Genomic DNA, 20,297 nt, shown 5'->3' on the forward strand with positions numbered 1-20,297 from the left:
TCTTCTTGAAGAGATTGTTATGTTATTGACCTTGATTTACACCTAAATTTTGGTACTAAATCATAAAAGTATGAAAACGGGTTTTTTTTTTTGGAGGCACTTGGTAGAGTTCGTTGGCCTCGGGATTTTCAACCCTTGAACCCCATCAGGGATGTTTAGCATTAAAGTTCTCCTCCGTCGAGGAATTTGGCCCCTAGTTTAAGAAAGAAATTATCTAAATGATTAAAGGTTGATACTACATCTTGCAGTTAAAAAATATGCAGAATATAGTAAGCGATCAGAATTGTCACATTTAATTCGAATTCTAGAAACTTGAAATGGGGGTTATAATGATAGAACGGCATAATTTGAAGAGGATTTAACTACAAATCCGCACCTGCCGTGAGCGCTATTATCAGGATAATTGCATGAAGCAGTATCGTATCTTTTACGCTGGAAATAAGTTCGATCAATGAAATGAGTTTTCGAAATTCGAAAAAGACTTCAATATGATGTAAATGTAAATAAGCTTCTGTTTCTCTTGTACGATTTGCAAGTCCTTTTGCGTTCCATATATCAATTCTGAGATTCATTTGCGTAGCTTTGATATTGGCATTGTTATCATATTGAGGCAATTAGCTATCACAACTTTAATTCTCCTAGTTTGCGTTGGTGTAGCGGTTCTTATAGAAGTATAATGTATTTCTCTTTTTGGTACCTTAAAATCGAATGTACTGAATGCCACCTTCTATATATATCTCTTCTGTCGATAATTTTTATATATATTCCCTAGAATAAGGATTTGTTTCATTACTGCTGAATTATTATTTTTATACCGTGCATAGGTTTTGGTAAGGGTAAATTATCCGGCACTCTGAATGATAAGAGATGTAATTCACGTTTTATTATAGCAAGCGATTCAGAATTATCGACCAAAAGCCGATAAAATGATATCATATTTATCATATTTTAAGTAGGTATGCTCTTGAATTTCTTTTATGTCTCATTTTTATATGTAAGGAAGAGTCATATGTTTATACATATGCAATTGAACCCTATGTTTAGATCGCAAAATCAATCATTAAATGCTTTTGAATGTAATATAAACATTTCCGCGCTTTCAGGTGATATCGTTTGGCTTGAATCGACTGAAATCACCCTCATCGCGTAAATGCTTTATTATATACAATATATAATATAAATATCATTTCTCTAGTGTCAAGAAGCAAACAAAATTGAAATTTCATTTCATTTTCGTTAAATATACTATCTCTTGGTGAGGACTAGTACTTTCAAAAATTCTTAGCTAAATAAAGTGTAACTTACACAGTTTTAATGAAATAAATATTTATGATTATAGGTTTAAGAATGTAATAATAATCATAATATGTCTGTTTCTATCGAAAAAATATAAATAATTAAATTATTTTAGGAATTGAAAGCGATTTATTTATAAATTATTTTTGTAATGTTTTGAAATTGCTGTAAACATGTTTACGAAACATGATTCAGTTGTTAACGGTAAATATGTATTTATTCACTTATATATCCGCGGTTATCTGCAAACACAAGAAAGCTACATGATTATTACACTTAACAATTCCTTGAAACGGCGTTTGTGTTTGATTGCGCGACTCGGAGAGAATATTAATATTTACATACACGCACAAACACATTCACGCCCTCTATGTGTACGTTCAATTGTTGCTATTTAGTTGAAATGATAATTATCACTTTAACATTCAGTGGCAGTGAAATTCTATGACAGTTGAATTTGAAATTTTAAAACGTACGGTCGTCTAGATTATGTAAACGGGATATATGAAAATTTTATTAAAAAATTAAGCATAAAAGAAAATTAATATAACATTAAAATAAATTTGTTTATGTTCTTAAAAAATAAATGAAAATTTTATACATACATATGTATAGATACATATGTTAAAGAGTTAAAATAATATTAAAAAAAAGAAAAGGAAAATACATAAAAAATGTTAAAAAAATCTTTCAAAATTTATAAACACTCTGTCGTTGTGCGGCTCACTTTGTTATCATTAATAGGTCTAATATTACCGCTTTCGACAGAAGCGATACAAACTGTTACGGGAGTTGCCCAAATATCAACTAACGTTAGTGGCTCATCATACTTAACACAAAATCAATTTCAATTATTCGAAAATAGTTTAAAATATCTTAAGGACGAATTATGTCGACGAGATTTAAATGCAATCTTACGGGGTATCATGGATAATGAGCAGTGGGCGATTTCAAGTAAGTCATTATGATTCTGAATCACAAGCTAAACAACAACAAAAAAGGAAGTGTCGTTACACTCGAATATACTCCTCTACTCTTCTTCTTCTTTATATTCATCGAAATTCGTATTTATTAAGAGAATGCATTTCGAAAGCATTAAATTATTATTATGAAGTCTTAGGTAATCTCTTAGAAAAGCAAAATTTTTTCCTTTTATGATGATTACGTCTTATTATATCCACCCCTGTACGATGGGGGTAAACTTATTTTGTTTTTTTTCCATTATCTATGTCAAACATACGAAGAGAAAGCTTCAGATACCCTCTAAAGTGTATACTCCTGATCAGTGGGAAATTCTGAGTTGATTTTGCCATGTCTGTCCGTCTGTATGTGTGTGTGGTCCAGGAGGGAAATTATTTTTGATGTAAGCCATTGCGATGGAACAGGGCGCTCAAAACAGCATTTCTTTGCGGAGCACGAATAGATAAAAAAATTACTTCGTAGGATGCTTTTGTTGTTTTTTAAATGAATAAAGATAACGTAGTAGAGTATGGAGAGTCTCTCTCTACTACGTCTATTACGTATAAAACCAGTCTTTCAAATTAGACCCTTCTTCACTATTGTTATCCAATAGAGTGCGACTCTTTTTTGAAGCTATTTATAAAGTGAAAACTTTGCCAAGCAAAAATTTTCACGAAGATCCGAGTTTTCAAACAGAATTTTAATTATGGTAAGCGCTTAGGAAGCGATATTGGAGTCTATACAACTGTACCCAGTTGAACTGCATAAGAGTATATTAAGATGGGTGCAACTTTCAGAAGAATTTGAGATAGGCCGATATTTCATTATACTGATCAATCCAAAATTGTTGTAAGCTTGTATGTATGTATGTTTGTCTGTCTTGAGCTTTCGTAATCAGACTACAGACATTTCGAAGAAATTTAGTATACTGACGTGTTTTGGCGCGAGAACGAACGCTATTGACACCGATTCGTATCGGACCAATTTTTCGACCAGTTCCCATATAGTATCTGATTTAGAAAAGTCGTCACCTGAATGCCTGTAGGTTGGGGTAGGGAGTTTTATGGTGACCGTGGCCCACTATAGTGCTTTTACTTGTTTTTGATTTCATTGGTTTTAAACTTAACGACAATTTTTATTTTTTTTTTATTTTTTTATTTTCACTCTCTAAAAGAAATACAAAAATTATACAAAAGACTAGAGTTATTCCCGCTTACTGGTTTTCCCCTTTCACTTGAAATATGCGAGCCGATTGCAACAAGGCATAGTGTTATGACGGGCGCGGTGTTTTAAGACGCGAGCAAAATAAGTCATGTACGTTGTATATCGGAGCAATTAGTGGCCTGCCTTTTCGCGAGAACGGAGGGTATGACAACAAGTGTTTTGTAAAATAATCCCTTCTGATTAGTGCGTAAACATTCGTTTCTTAGAAATCCAATGCTCCAATTAAAAGGCTATCCGCTATGCCCACCTCATTTGCAATCTAACGTACTTCTACATTCGCACATGAAAAGCAGACTGTACAACCAACAACTTTCGTTACCGAAAGACACACTTGATGGATTCGAAATGCATTCAATATTTGCATTAGCCCTAGGTATTGTTTTCCCGCCGATCTTTGGGCCGTTGTCCATTTTGGTGTACTTCCACCCGACATAATCCATTCTTTAGATTCTTCATTTCGTACAAATTCACATCCAATTTTCAAGCACTTATGCGACGTCTCGGGAAGCAATCGCGGATTTTTTCAATTGTGTTTCTAGTGTTGCAATTCTATTCGGGCGATCTGAATGGTCTTCGTCTCTTTCTCTTTTACGAGGACGCACAAGTTCAACCATTCATTGTTTAGTCATTCTACCTAACAAAACATATTTCCTCAATATATATCGAGAATTCGCTTAGTTTCCGTTGTACTTTTAACTTTCGAAAGATAGCGTTTAAAACAGGAAATAGGACATTTAACATTTTTATCGTGAGTGATGTTTACTTTCTACGGGAACAAGTCCTATGAGTGTCATGTAATCGTCTGAAGGGTTATTTTCTTTGACATTAGAAAAAATTTTTGAGTTGTGGCTTCTTTTTTCGTTAGACACCTTACTTATTGGACGACCCAATACAATACTGTGACCTAAAGTTGGTAAGAGTTATTTTCTACGTCTGTTAGGTTGATTGCACTTTAATTGACATTTCTGTCAACTCTCGCGTAAATATGTTCAGCGGGTAAAAATATGTTCAGCGGGGTACATTTGTTTCTTTTTCTTCAAAATGTATACTTTTTTATGAAAAAGCCTAGGAAGGAAAGTTTTTGGCAGATGCAGAAGTACTCATGGTAAAACAAGTCAAAGTTGGGCAATGCCGACTATTAAGTACCCTACAGTACTTTGCCTATTGCAGTTATTCTATCATTTTGGCGAAAGGCAACAAAAATTTTACATTAGTTTCATGAAAGCCTCCTTATTGGAAAGTGCCGAAAACTTCAACTGACCTGATCAAAATTTTGCAAACCTAGTACACTTTTTAGAGATTTTATTACTTTTTTCTACTGCTACAAAATACGAATTAGACTTTGTCGTCGTATAAGGCTTTCTCTTCATGGGCGGCGAGGTCTAAAAAATTCGCCAGTATGATCCAAATTTCCGATGGTTAATTTTTGAGCTACATTGCTACTACAGACCAATTTTCATTACGAAATTATAAAAATTAAAGTTGCTTGCCAAAAATGATTGGGGAGAATCATTATGTGATACTAGCTCCAAAAAATAAGGCTATGTAGTTTGAATTTGGTTCAGTTAACTTTCATTGTCAAATTTTTAATTATGGATTAATTTTAATGAAAAAATATTAAAAATTAAATTTTTTTTCTATGCAAATCGTCATTATTCATGGGGATTCTTATATAGAACGGGATCTAAAAAATGGATATACGCAGTTCAATTTTAGAACGACCATTCTTCATATCACCGGCCACCGTTAAGCATCGATTTCCATTATGAAATATTAAAAATTGGAAGTTTTCGCTGTATATCGCTTTATTTCTCACGGCTATGCTTATATGGGATGGGATTCGAAAAACTGACCCATGTTTTTCAATTTTAGGCCGGTCAATCTTGATATCAAATCACTAATATCAATTAATCAATCAATTTCGGAGCTCTTCACCATATGAAGATTGAGTTTTCATTTTTTCTCATGTCACAACTTTGTCAAAATAAGGCGTAATGGGGAAATGGCCGACAAAATAGTCCAATTCGTTTTTAATTGGTTTTGTTCTTGATGCATAACATACGAGTGTACAAAATTTCGCCAAAACATCGTAAAAGTTGTAACTTGTAGGTTGAAAACCAAAGTACTTGGACAGATATCAAATGGACAGACGTACAATGATGCTTATATCGATACAAGATATAATTCTGGACCGATGGGTATAATAAAAAGTGGATCTATCCTAAGCTCTTCTATGTGTTGTATACATCTGCGTATATATTTAACACACACATCTTTTGTCACAAGTGGTGTTCGTTATAAAGAAACATATATCTATAAGAGGCTAAACTGAGTTGCTCATAATAAACTCCAATAATACGTATGTACAAGATTTTCTTATTATTAAAAATGTTTTATTTTAACAATCTCTCTTTTATTAAGCAGTAATAACGCGAAAATTAGAAAATTTTAAAATCTTATACAAAATACATAAACAACAACTGCAACGCTAAAGATGTTATTATTTTCTAACATTTTTCTCGTTTCAATTACCAGCAACTTAATTGAGCAATATTAAGACCCCATGTAAAAATCAATTGTGTTTATGATAAGCAATGAAATTGAAAAAAAAACACACACTTTAAAGGGCATGGAGAGAAGTTATGGACTAAACTTATTATATTCACATAAATATAAAAAATAATACCCAATGAGCTGTGACCATTATATCATACACTTTGTCATTCATGAATAAGCAATACACACACGTATGCAAGCATTTGATACTTATTTGCAAGGCAAGCCAAAGAAGAAAGAGTAGACGTTACTTGAAATCGTATATTTCTAAAACTTTTGAAAAACAGATTTTATTGGGTTGGATTGGTTTTTAAATGCGTTAGAAAATACATATATGAGGTGTGTTCTCAAAACTTGTCTCTTCATTCATCAATATCTGTTGTGTCCCCTTCAAAGTAATCTCCCAGCGCTTTTTTTAATTCTCGAAGCACTTCTAATATGCGCCAATTGAAATGGCCTTGAGCTCTTTCCGCCATGCGGTCTTTATCTCCCCAATCGTTGCGAAAGTCCGTCCTTTCACGTTTTAGGAAAAAATCGCAGGATGCCAAGTATACAGTACAAGAATACAGTAACTGAGGCATGATTACGGTATAGTTTTGACCAAAAAATTCCAACCAAGCGATGAACTGTGAGGTGGCACATCGCCGTGGTCCAATATTCTTATTGCTTTACACAAATGATCCATAACTTTAAAATAATATTCCTTCTTGATCGCACGACTTTCACGCAAGAGATTACGATGCAACACGTCAATGTAATCAAAGAAAATAGTGAGCAAAACCTTCACGTTTGGCCGATCTTGGCATGCTTGTTTTGGGCCTGGATTTTCCTTTGGATGGTTAGGCATTGACGATTTCGATGTCATAACTATATACCCAGTTATGACCCTTTCGAGCAAATCTGCATCGTCGGTGACATTATTGAACAGCTCCTGAGCGATACTAATGCGCCGGTTATTTTTGTTAAAATTTAGCATTTTTGGAACAAACTTCAACTAAATTGGCCCGATACGCCGACATTTTCAGCAATTTCGTCTCGTCTGTCAGTTTGCGTAACTTTGTAGCATTTATGATAAACATTCTCCCGTTAGCGAATATGAAGATGTTGCTTAAACATTTGCAAAAGAATTTGGAATTGGCGTATAACTTTCAAAGGACTCACCTGCAATGCCCACATGACTCTAAGGTAAAAACTTTTATTTTGAAAGTAGAAGAATTCCTTATTACAGAGTATGAGAATTTGGTTCTTTTACCTCTTCTGTCATTTTTCGGGTTAAACGGTGATGGGTATAAACGATTTGGTCCGACCGAATTTAATTTTCTTAGTTGTTTTTTTTCACCCATAATATTTTAAAAACCCTATGCTATTTGAAATTTGTGATCACTGAAATATTTTATTCAAAACGTTCCATTGTATTGCTGTGAACCATGGACTCGCGTGGATTACTTCAATTTTTTTAATAGTTGTTAATACGCCTTTGTGTTTTCAAAGTTCTCTTTGTTCTCAATTGTTATCTTGGATTAGTAAACAATTAGCCGTGTTATACCTAACAATTGAACAGCATCTCCAAGGCTTTAAATCATGACCTCCAAAAAACCAAAAACGTATCTTCAAAGGCTAATAATAGCAATAATAATCAAAATTATTATCAACTGCTTCGGATGATTCGAGAGGTAAGGTAATGATTAATAAAACCGTTTGGAAATATGTTGCATTTGTTATTGAATGCATTATTGAACAAATTCGCCTTTCGGTTGGTCTGCTAAATAGAAAAATTCGATTTTTTTTTTAATATGACCAATCACACATAGGACGTTCCCTACTCGTGCACTATAGGCACTGTAAGGAAGAGAAGAGGGAAGAGAAGGAATTAGGGAGGTGGCGGCTAAAGGCAAAGGTAAGTGCCCAATTGATGAAATGTCACGTTTTTAGGGACTGAGCACTCACTACGACGATCAGGACAATGACCATTAAGTTGCTATCGAGATTCTTTGCCTACTCGGTTAGTCAGGCGAGAACAACAACTCGCTATTGGTAAGCTCAAAAAAGCGCGCAAAGTCAACTTATTAGGCACAAACAGAAAAGGTGCGGCTATAGCAATCTCACGAATATGCATCCTTCATGTATAGGTATAGAACTTCTTCCAAAGACAAGTAAGAACATTATAGTCGAACAAGGTCGACTATTACTACTGTTGATGCAGATATTCACTAGTTTTCGTAAAAATATATTAAAAACAAGTAAGTACATTATAGTCGGGCAAAGCCGCCCTTAAATGCCTTACATCACATTGCCTTACACAATTCTTATTTTTATTATAGAACACAAAAATTATATTTTGTTTCTATATAAAGGCATTTTTTCATGTGCGAATTTATGGGGAAACCGGCCCAAAACGTTGTCGAGTACAAGTACAAGTATAACCTTTATATAGGGCAGGATCCAAAAATAGGCCTAGATGGCCCAAATTTTGTAGAGTTCATTTTTGTATGAAACTACTATAATGTTATGGATTAATTTCTATCTTTTCTGTTCGACAAAGGATCAATTTTCGTAAAAATCCTTATTAGGGTAAGATTCAAAAAATAGGCCGAGAAGGTCCAAATTTGGTGCAGTTAATCTTTTTGTGTTACATTGCTATTATGATACAATTTTCTTCATGAAACATTGAATATTATAACTATTTTAGAAAGAGATAGAGATTATACCCAATTTGGAATGCCCAAATACTGCTACTTAGCCACTTTTGCTGAGAAATTTTGAAAATTGTAATTTTTTTCCATATCACAATTTTTCAGGGCAGCGGGTTATGCAAAGAGTTGTTGAAAAACTGAACCGTTTCGAACTATTTTCAACGGCGTTCGTCTATGGGCCACGACACATCAACGTACCAAATTTCATCAAAATATCTTAAAAATTGGGACATGTAGGTTGAACAAAAATTTACAAGGAAGGACATCAGACGGATAGACAGGCAGAGAGATAAAGAAGTTTAGGTCAATTTTTGATATAGGTTGTGGTACAAGTAGTGTAGAGGATAACTTGATATGCAGTACTATTATTGTATATTTTGTAGAAAAAATTGCTACAACTAGAGAATTACGGTAAACTTACCGTGCAGTGCTTACATTAATTCATTAAAAAACCCAATAGCTCTATCGGAAATTATAGTGAGAACCATATAGCCAGAATTATCATTACAACACCAAGTGTTTTGTGGCAAATTGAAGGCTCCCAGAGTTATGATTCTATCAGCAGATTTAGACTTTTCGGTCACGTCACAAATTAGGGCACCATGTTTCTTATAAACAGAGATATCCGCACTTGGGGGAATATAGGAATAAACTACATATAGCTGTTTACTAGCAATTTTCGCTCGATTGGCAATAAATTCAACGTCGGGAGGACTAGGAAATTTAAATGAATAGAACGGAACTGCAGCAGATATGGTATGGCAATTAAAATACCGCCACCAATCGATTCTTCCTAAAAACCTGGAAGCAATCGTAACAAAGTTCCGATGAATGTAAATCAGGCTTGAAGCAGGTGTCAGTGAAAGTCAAACAGAAAAATTCCGCACTCACTGAATTTACGAAAGTAGAGCCAATTCTTGAGTTTAGGCCCCAACCATTTTGGTGTATGTAAAAGTTACTGGGCCTGAAGAAACCTTTAGTTTTTTGAGGGTAGAAGTACTACCGAATTAGTATTGCGGGGTGATCGTGAGGAATGAATTCCTTTATTAACGGTTCAACCGGCTATAATGGTTTATTTAAGAAAATTGTTCTATGTTCAGAAGTAGCCAATTTGAACGCTTCGAATTGGCGGATGTGACTTTGGCAGTCGTGACACGAATAGTGTCTTTTTGGGGGGTTTTGCCGTCAAGCAGACGCCATGCGTATAGGAAACGATAGAATTGGAGGGTTGGAGAGTTGGAGGGAAAACAGAGGAAGTTACTAGCGACTTGTTCAGCATGGTGGCCAGCGTATGCAGCTGAACAACTAGAGGCAGAGGTGGACTTATTATTTTTATTAAAATTCTTTGGAAATGCAGACAGAATAAGCTGAATGGCACCACTAGAAGGAGGTACGTTTGCCATCTCAGCATAGCTGACACGAGAAGGGCATTCCGGCTTATTTATAATATTTGTATTCCCAACTGAGTTTGGGATAGAGAAAATGCCGATGTTCTTCACAAGAAAGGATGGAAGAAAGGACGGAAGGACTCGCAACCTTAACCAGATTCGCCAATAGCAGGTCCACAACTTTTACCGTTGGCGGCGAGGACGATTACGTACGTTTGACGTTCATCAAGAATATATATTCTATGTGGGATCTCTGAGGTTTCGTTCTCGACGCTGCACATGGTTTGGCAAAGTGAATGCACCATCGTTCTCATCGTTCGGCAATGGGTATAGAAATACCAATCACAAAATATAAAACAAACCATTGCGTTTTACAGGCAATAATCTATGTATGTCGAAATTCCTGATACATTCATATTAATGAATTTATATATCCGATAAATATTTCTTTTTCTTTTTCAACTCATAAGACTTTTTACATTTCTTCTTTAATCTTAATTTTACTTGATATGTCATATTATTAATAATTAAATTATTTCTGCGTTGTAAAGCAGACCACCTAAGCTCCTTATGTTATATAGTAAGCAGCTCTTTATAATTATAGTAAAATGCAAAAGTTATTACGTTTGAAGTGGATGACTTACACAAAAGTTAAACATATTATTTTATTTTTTTTTTTTTATAAAGCCAATCGAAAAGTGATTAATAAATGACGTGAAAATAAAGTATTTGAAAAGAACGAAATTTTAATATGCAAAAGGTAGCACATACATATAAGTAAATAAATATACATGTTCGGTCTTATATATATATATATCTATAGACAAAGTTTTGAGGTAATATAATGTCAATACAACAAGTTAATAGACACTTTTGATCGAAAGAATTTCAACAGTTTCTCTAATACTGCAAGTGTTGAAAAGATCTTGATCTCGAATAGACTCTGATAATTATATTATATTATGAAGATTCACTAATCACGTAGTGTATGGTATAGGAATATATAAAATTTTTATACGATTAGCAGATAAAGGCATTTTTAAATATCCTACTTTCGTGTTCTCACAGGCTTTTTACTCTAATTTAGCTGATTTTCTATCTACCTCTCCCTGTCACTCTGAAACTTGATGCGAACTCTTTGTTACGCAAAAAATTTAAAAACGCTTTATACTGAAATCTGCACAATTTTGAAACCGAAAAATTTGGATTCATTTCGAATTTTTTAGCAATTGGTAGCATTACATCGGATCAAACGAGCTTTGACTGTAAACCATCGAGAATGATTGCAATAGTAGACCAACTATGCGCTTTCGGGCAAATTTTCAACCCATATTTGTACATTTATGGGGTCTTTGAAGCTTGTTTTTGCGCCTTATAAAGGTATTGAAAAAACTATTAAATTTTGATACGCTATAATATTGGGTAGGCGTGGTCAATTTTTTCCATTTTCGTGCACACTATGCTACACTATCGACCATAAATGTGCATTGAAGTTTTTGTGCATTTATTTGCTATAATTTACTGATTCTTGATTCCTTTCGAAAAGCAGAGGTGTTCACAGTTTATTTGCTGCTGCGGGTGTGTCCTTCCACAGATTTACCCAATTTTCAATACCAACCTGTGTGCGAGAACTTACAATATTTCTGCCAAATTTTTTAAAGTTGACAGTTTCACTTTTGCGGCCAGAAGAACGTTTATAACAGACATTGCACAGACGGACATGTTTAAATCGATTTAGAATTTAATGCTAATCCAGAATATATATATTTTGTGGGGTCTCTGATGCTTCCTTCCCGCCGTTGCAAACGTTTTGATAAACTGAATATACCGCTCATCCCTCTGTGACGGGTATAAAAATTGAAAGTAAGCATTGAATTGTTTTTAAAACACTTCTATACGTTGTTGCTTAGTTGTAACGTGAGTTGTCTTGATCTGACCGTTATGACTAATTGTATCTTGCCTATCTATAAGCTTGAACATTTAAGAAAGTGAATTTCATTGCTGTCTTAATAGATCGACGTCCGTGTTCTAATAACAAGAAATACGCATAAAGAACCCCATAAAGCATATATGAGGTGTTTTCATAAAAAAGTTGCCTTCTTATTTTTCTCGAAAAATATTTATTTAGTTATACACGAAATTTGCAAAGTCATGTTGTTTATTAAATACACTTCGTATATATTTTCTTGTCCAATGTAAAATTCTACGGTGATTGAACTATTGTCCTGCGTCCTACAATCTGTTTGTTACGGGTGCGTCTTCTGCGGTTAGCAGACTCAGGGGCTACGTAACGAGCTTCGTCGACATAAGAAACATCATTTTCGAACCATTCGCTGAAATTCGATATTTAGGTATGTCATGAATTGCCAGTAAAGAATTTAATGAACCGAATTTCCAGCGATTGTAAATCGTTGTTGAAACGAAACGGGTAAGAGCTATTTTAAAGGGAGATAACGGACGCTAAAAAGTCGATCGCCCACGATAAACGGTGCAAAAAGAATTGTGATTCAAGGTGTCCAAACGTTAGAATAGGCCAGGTTGGTCCATGCAAGGCAGTGTCTTGTGCTTCGCGGATTTGATTGCGTTTCGTGAATATTGAGGTGCTCCAATCTAGACAGACATTTATTTTACTCTCCAAGTGCCAATAATTAATACGCATAAGTTGCGCAATTGGGATAAAGCGTCCAGAGTTAATCAATACAAAAAGAGTCCTCTTCCATCACGACAATGATGGGATCGTTAGCAAACATGGAAACAGTTTGGTTAAGAAGTTCTATTGCACCCAGCCCATCTGTGTTTCCCTAACACATCCGCGCTCACTATAAGCAAGAAAGCAATTCTTTATACAGTCATTGTGACACTTTTCTAAAAATGCAATCTTCAAATGGGCGGGATACGCGTATAAAAATACTCGCAATAGACAAAAACCTGAAAACTTACGGTGATATTGAATCAGAAGTCGGCACAAATGTCTCCTATTAAACGCCATTTAATACGCTGGTGGGAAAATCGTTTATACAAAAAGATGATACGCCTACAGTTAATAAAAAAATTGTCATTGTGTCGTGTAACATATTTATTCGAGATAGTAGGTATCGAAGATTCCGCGTATAGGGGAATATAATTTTTTTTGTTTGTTATAAATTCTACTCTTTACGTAATGATATAATCGCTGCGAACAATAAAAAACACACGTCATATGAAAAGAAGGAGCAAAAATTGATAATTAAAAATTTATTAATATGCAAATAAATTCTTTATAGTAAACGTTGCACATATTTATTCAATGACGGTTCAGCTACTATTCGAGATTGTAGTAAACATCTGCGTTTTGTCTTGAAGGAGAGAAAGTTTGGATTACGAATCTGATCATATACGGATAAAATTACAAGGATTCATTAAACGTAATCTGGATTTCAGACTTGAAAGGCGGGGTCTCATTAGGAGACGATTAGGTCGACTATTAAAGTTCTATAGTGTCTTCCGTGAGTTTTTGAATTAAAGATATATTTTGTATACGTGCTTGTGGTTGTTGATCGGTATTCGTATCCGGGAGAGGAACAGCATTCTATTCTAAGAACGTTAGCTTGCAAGACAACAAATGGGAAACCAGCCAAAATCTTCTACGCCACCATAAGAGTTTCTTAGTTATGTTCGTTTTATTGAACATTTATGCATTAGTGTAGGTTGAAGGACAAGTGCGTAGGTAGCACACATAGGGGAACAGTTTTAAACAAATCAACTGCGCCCGCAAAGAAAAATGCTTGCTTCATATGTGGCGGTGTCTTTAGGAAACCGTAATTTTAATTCGAAAATGGATCGTTCCGAAAGAATTCTTTTTAATATTGAATGCTGTGTTGACACAGATAAACAACTTGCTGGAAACAACGCGCAGGTCGGAGGGCGCAAATGTCGAAAAAGGTAGTGCAGAATCCTCCACACAGTGGAACAACATCGACCTGCAATTCTTAAGGCTATTATGAACTATCTGGTGGAGAATGGGCAAACCCAGCAATTGTTTGCACTTTCCGCTGAGCTCGGTGAGGCGAAAATATATCATTATCAACACGAACCTTAAGTTGACTGCAAATAGGCAAACTGGGGTGATGCTGCTCAATGGACCTGAGGCGGCTATGGTGCCGACCGGTCAGCTGTCATTCAACTTGCATTTTTTCAGTTTTTCCCAAAGTTATCTCATGGGGAACAGTATGACCCACTTAACAACGATATATAAAAAAAACCTTGACAGAAGTAGCCTTGAGAGATTGCTGTAATAGTTCGAAAAACGTAGGTCGTTTGGAAAATTACCGATCGATATAGTTGTGCATCCATTGATAAATGCTCAGTTAAATTTCGTCCACCTTAGACGTATAGTCTGACCATCGCTTGACTAAGTCCATATGGGTGTTTTTGTGAAAAGAGAAACAATGTTTTGTTTTTGAAAGGCAACACTCCGAAACCAATTAAGGACGAGATGGATTCTGAAGGTAGTGAGATCTGAACCATCATTTGTCGCTAAATAGAAACCAGCTTAAGTGACGATGGACGTTCGCGACGGTTAAAAACTGCAACCGCTGACAAACTCACCCCTCCAGTTTATCATGGACGGAAAAATGGTTATGTTTGCAGAAAAAGAAAATAATATTTCAATGGGTTAATGCACCGGCTCAGCTCTACTAATTATGATTGAAACTGTTTGATCATTCTCCTTGTCCATCAGATCTAGCCCTAAAGAACTTACTTTTATTCCCTAAGGTAAAAATTGCGCCCGGGATGCAGACGCCTTCTTCAAATCAGAAGACTATGATTGGTGAGTTCTTTGCAGAAAAGGACTTTGAGTGGTATTCGAACTGGTTTAAAAGATGCGAGCATTGCTAGAAAAGTGCACGCACTGGTAAGGAGTCAACAAAAAAAATAAAAGTAAATTTAAAGGAAAAACATTTTTTTTGCTTTCTTAGATCGTAAACGTGTCCCGTGACCCGTAATGGAAACTTTTCCTTCAAGTGATTTTATGTCTACATTTTAAATGAATTCGAAATATCTTCTCCTTCCAATAGTATGCTAAAAATTTCCAACGATAGAAGTTTATTCGAAAGACATAATTCATTTTCACAACAGATAGTATTCGCGATTTACTTTGTAGATGTTGACGGGACTTCAGCTAACCCGGATTGGGGCCATTGGTGGCAAGTAAACATCATAAGAGCTTTAGTCCAGAGCTGTGATCTGCCAAAAAATATCTGATGCGGTGTCTTCTATCGATGCTGAGGAGGATACGATAGAGGAAAAATGAAAACTTAAGGTTTAAGCGAACGTTCAGGTGCTTGATGGAATCCGAAAAATGTGTAAACAATCGTAATGAATTCCACGAAAATCCAATCCAATAGTCAAAATGTATAAATAAAACGTTAATGCACGTTAATTATAAATTATTTACAAATACTATTCTCATTTAAAGTGTCGAATGGAAGAGTTGTGAAAATTCTAGGTAAAATCTTGCAATTTGCGAATAAATAATCTTCTTATTTATTTATACATTATTTGCATTTGTGTTAACTAATAGAAATACAATATTTGCGTAACTATTTACGAATGGTTTAAAATTATTATTGTAATGGATGTTTATCAAGCAGGGCTCTTAGAAATGTTTACCAATTACATTTCAGTTGAGTAATGCTGGTTAACAACGCTGCAAGTGAAGAAGGGAACATTTAACTTTACAAAATTTTTTCAAATCATTTTGTTTTGTATAAGTTGTCGCTGTTATGGTTAAAGCAAACAAAAGAAAAAAAAAAAACAACGGAAAGAATTAATCAGAAAATTTTAGAGACACTCTCACAACGACAGTTATTTAAAAAAGAATTTATTTTTTTTATTTCTGTTTTCTTTTTATGAATTGCATCTGTCAAGAGTATAAATCGAAATACATTATCATTATTAATTAATGAATATTAAATTATGAAAAAAATTAAAGCAAACTATTCATTTTATTACTTACATTAAATATTTATAGAATTTTTTTTATTATTTTTATTTCCATTATTGTGATCGCAGTGTATGATGCTGCAGTACAGCAAGCAAATGGCATTGAAAGCGGTATTTTCTATCACTTTGGTCATTACGATCAATGCTTGAAACTTACACAAAAACAACAACAACAACAACAGCAACAACTACAACAAGAACAAGGGCAAGAGCATTCAAATAATAATTCAATAACAATAGTAGCAAAATACTGTCTGGTCGATGTCTTCATAGACGAGCTGACAGTACAAAATACCGGTTCACGTAAAATACGACAGGTTAGTACTCGCATATATGTACGTTACTTACGTCGATGCAAATGTTAAATTAAATGAATTTGTATTGAACTTATTACCTGAATTGAATAATAATAAAAATAAAGACAATAAAAATAAAGTTTAGTAAAAGAGAGAGAGTAAACAAAACATATCAGAAAATTGAAAAAAAAAACACCATTTTACGTCTAAGAATTTTTAATGTATTTCTGTACATCTGGTAACGATCTATTTAAGTATATTCATTTCTTCATACTATTCGGGACACTTAAAAATGCTTACGGATATGTAAGACATTGCATGAAGACCATGTTTCGTGTGATTTCGTGCCTTCTCGAAATCAAATGCCAGAAATATCGAATTTTTCTAAATAGTTTCCCTAGTGTATCTAGGTGGCGGCAACCACCACAAGGTAGTGATAGCTTTTAACTGTTTTTAACTGTTACGGCTCGATTTTGTTTATTTAAGAGTCTTTAAGAACTGCTTATTAAACATTTAACTTTCAAAGATGTAGGTGCACCCCATGTTAGAGTTTGATTGAGTTCCTCTCTTACGGAGACGCAGTAATTTCGCATATAAAGGAAGACAATGAACCAAATATGAGTTCTATCATTGAAAATGATTTTACTATCATCTTTCTTGAATAAAGTTAATTAACTTAACACTAACGCAAAATAATCGTGATAATGTAAAATTTTTGTGGGCGGCTTGTCACCGACTTCTAATCGATGGCCCAACATAAAGCTGAAGAAAAGAAGTTAATCGACCAAATGTCAAAGAATTATTTTGCTATGAAAATTCTCAATGTCTCCAATATGAGTTAGAGACACTGCACTGATCACACACATGTCCAGCTCCCAAAAGTAAAGCATAATAAGCCAACAATCTTGTTTATAGCTGCAATAGTCTTTTTACTGCTTGTGCTTGCTGGTGTGTACTATTGGTTTTGCCGCTTTCAATTTTTGTTATATATTGATGTGGCCTAGGAACGAACCCTACTGAAAGAGAATTGGGTCAGCTCATTAGGCGGACCATTCCCCATATAGAGTCCTATCTTGAAGCAGCCACCATAGGAAAAAAGAAACAATTTCCAAGTCGAGTTAAGTAAGACTGTTTCGCCATTTTAAATTGATGCGAAAAGTTTTGATCGGATGATTTGACGTTTTGAGCTCCATTGCGCATAATCGATCCTACGAAAAGCAAACTTTTATATGGGAAAACGATCTGATGTCTAGTAGTAAACCTGGATCGTATATATCGACTTTTCGTACTCTACTACGTATAAAGTAAGCGGTTTAATAACAAAGTAATCAATTTTTTCATATTTTCTGATGAAAATCGGTCCATAGTAATAACAGCAGTTATTTAAACTAGAAATTAACTGCAGCTAATTTGGAGCATGTATTTTTATTAATTTATGACGAAACTAGACAAATAATAGCAATAGTAGTCAGTCCACGTTTGGCGACCTTTTGTTTATAAAGGAAAAAGGAAAGGGCAAAGTGCACCCGTACTTGTGGACAGAGTACATCTTTTGGTATTCTAGCATAACTCGAAATGAAGAATTATAGTAAGCGAAGTAATGTAGGATATTTAATAGACGATCTAGTTTTTAACTGTTTTTCTTTTTGATTTTATGAAATATGTTATGTTAATCCATGCCCCAAGAATCAGAGTTTTTAGTGATCAAAGTGTATACCGTTTACGATATTATGTTTTCGTAATAATATTAATTGAAGAACAATAAGTAAAATAACTTTGCGCACCTTTGAACTAAATCTTTCCCGCCCATCACCTTAAATCGACACATAATAATTTCGAAATGTTGTACTGGATGAAACCGTGTGAGTTGCTCGATTGGTACGACATTTAAATTCGTTTTTTAATTGAGTTTGAAAAATATTTTTTGCACACTTTCGACCAATATCTGTTGTAGGTCGTAGGTTCAGTCTAGCGTAATTATGACCGCTAGCTAAGAACTCGCTCAATTTCAAACGATCTACCATTAATTATGTGGGCTATTTACCAGTTCAGGCAAATTTTCGTAATCATACACGTTTCAATAATATACGAACGACTGACAGGCATGAGTAAAACAATTTATTGTTCGTCGAATATCTGATGCGCATATTTGCGACTCAGCCAACGGAAGCACAAACTTAGTGCACCCTCATTCTATATTCTAACAATTATATATCGTGAAATATTTATATTTAATTTTGAATCTCGAAGACGGCAAATGTAATTCTTTTGTTTACATACTTAACCAGCTATGAAATTTCAACTCATTTATAAACTTAATTGTTATTTGATTATTAACGTTGAAAAGCACTTTAGCAATAGTAATCTATGTAAATAATTAAAGTAGGAAATAGAATTTGATGATAAATGACTTGTTATTTGATATGTGGAGTGAATGGGTAAATATGCTTTTTTACTAATTTCGTGATATAAATATATATATTAAATATATTTTAAATATAAAAAAAAATGAATGGAAAATTTTGCAATTCTTGTTTAATTAATTTACCGCCATATAAAACAATAGTAATTAATATCGGCTGTTGTAAAATTAGTAAAAATATGCAATAACAAAAACGGCTTACGCGACATGCTCCAGATTAAAGGAAATGATATGACATATTAGAACTGGAATTTTCTTTAAAGTTGTATTTAGTTGATAAAATATTGATTTAATTAAGGCTTCCCGCCACGCGTTCTTTCTACCCACTCGCACAATAATTGCAAAAGCTTAAGTCATCATTTATCCATTTATTAGAATATCTACTAAAAATATTTATCAAAACTATGTAAAAGTTTAGCGTAAAAGAAAATATGTTTGCAATTTTTCTTTTATTAAATAACCAGTGAACAAGATTGAGTACGTTATGCCGTACGCAATTGACTTACAAGGGATAGAGGGAGACAAAGATTGATAAAAAAAGAATTTTTTCAGACAGCTGATACATATGGATAAGTAGTGCCCAGGTTATCTACGAGGGAAGTAGCGCAGGTCGAAAAGTCATTGCTACTAGAAGCAATTAAACACATTAGTGGGTCACGGACACCATTAAATATCTTATACTATCGCACTGGTGGTCATATCACATTTCAAAATGATCCGTTATATAGGAAGTGGTCAAAAAAGACGACCAATCCGAACCATTTTTAATAGCGTTCGTCCTTTGGCCAGTGTACCAAATTTTATCAAAATATCTCAAAAATTGCGACGTGTAAGTTGAACATAAAATACATGAACAGAAAACAGAGGGACAGACAAGCTTAAATCTTCTGCATCCCTTAATCGGTATAATAAAAGGTCGATCTATCTCAAGTCATTCTGGGCGTTGCCTACATCCGCATGAATTTAATCTACCCTTGTATCACAAGTGTTGTAATGTATAAAAATAAAATCGAAAGTTATACTTAAAGTTTAATAAGTCAAAACTAATGCCGAATAGTTCCTTAAAAGGATGTGACAGCATCCGATGTCCAACGTTAGATTTTTGTTTGAAAAATTCGCAGAAAATGTGCTTCACATAGATAACTAGGCTAGAATTGCGAGTAATATACGAAGAGGAAATGTAATTATTTTCGCAAATGAAGAAGAACCGGCAATTAGTCCGCAGGTTCTATAAACCTTAAAGTTACTGCAGACTTGAGATTTCGGCGACGTTCTCTTCTATAGGAGCGAATTATATGACCGGCACATTTCTTGAGACTCTAACGGCGTTTTAACAATAGATGCAAGTTAGGCCAAACCACTCTCTCTTTTTCTCTCTCTCTCTCTCTCTCTCTCTCTCTATCTCTATCTCTCTCTAGGCTCTCTTCTCAGTTGATATGTCCTTAGCTTTAGACCAGATGATAAAAACCTTTTGGTT

The 20,297-nt window shown here is 34.3% G+C and overlaps 1 protein-coding gene across 1 annotated transcript in view; it reads left to right on the forward strand.

Moving 5' to 3' along the window:
• The first annotated feature begins 1,930 nt into the window (after positions 1-1,930).
• Positions 1,931-20,297, forward strand: part of LOC119637305 (nose resistant to fluoxetine protein 6-like) — a 27,777-nt gene continuing 9,410 nt past the window's right edge. The window contains exons 1-2 of the mRNA XM_038033246.1: positions 1,931-2,250; positions 16,172-16,419. Of these exons, the coding sequence (XP_037889174.1) occupies positions 1,971-2,250; positions 16,172-16,419 (528 nt within the window). The 5' untranslated portion in view covers positions 1,931-1,970. The remainder of the gene's footprint in view (positions 2,251-16,171; positions 16,420-20,297) is intronic.

The sequence above is a fragment of the Glossina fuscipes genome, unplaced genomic scaffold, assembly GCF_014805625.2.
Source record: "Glossina fuscipes isolate IAEA_lab_2018 unplaced genomic scaffold, Yale_Gfus_2 59, whole genome shotgun sequence".
NCBI classification, from domain to species: Eukaryota; Metazoa; Arthropoda; class Insecta; order Diptera; family Glossinidae; genus Glossina; species Glossina fuscipes.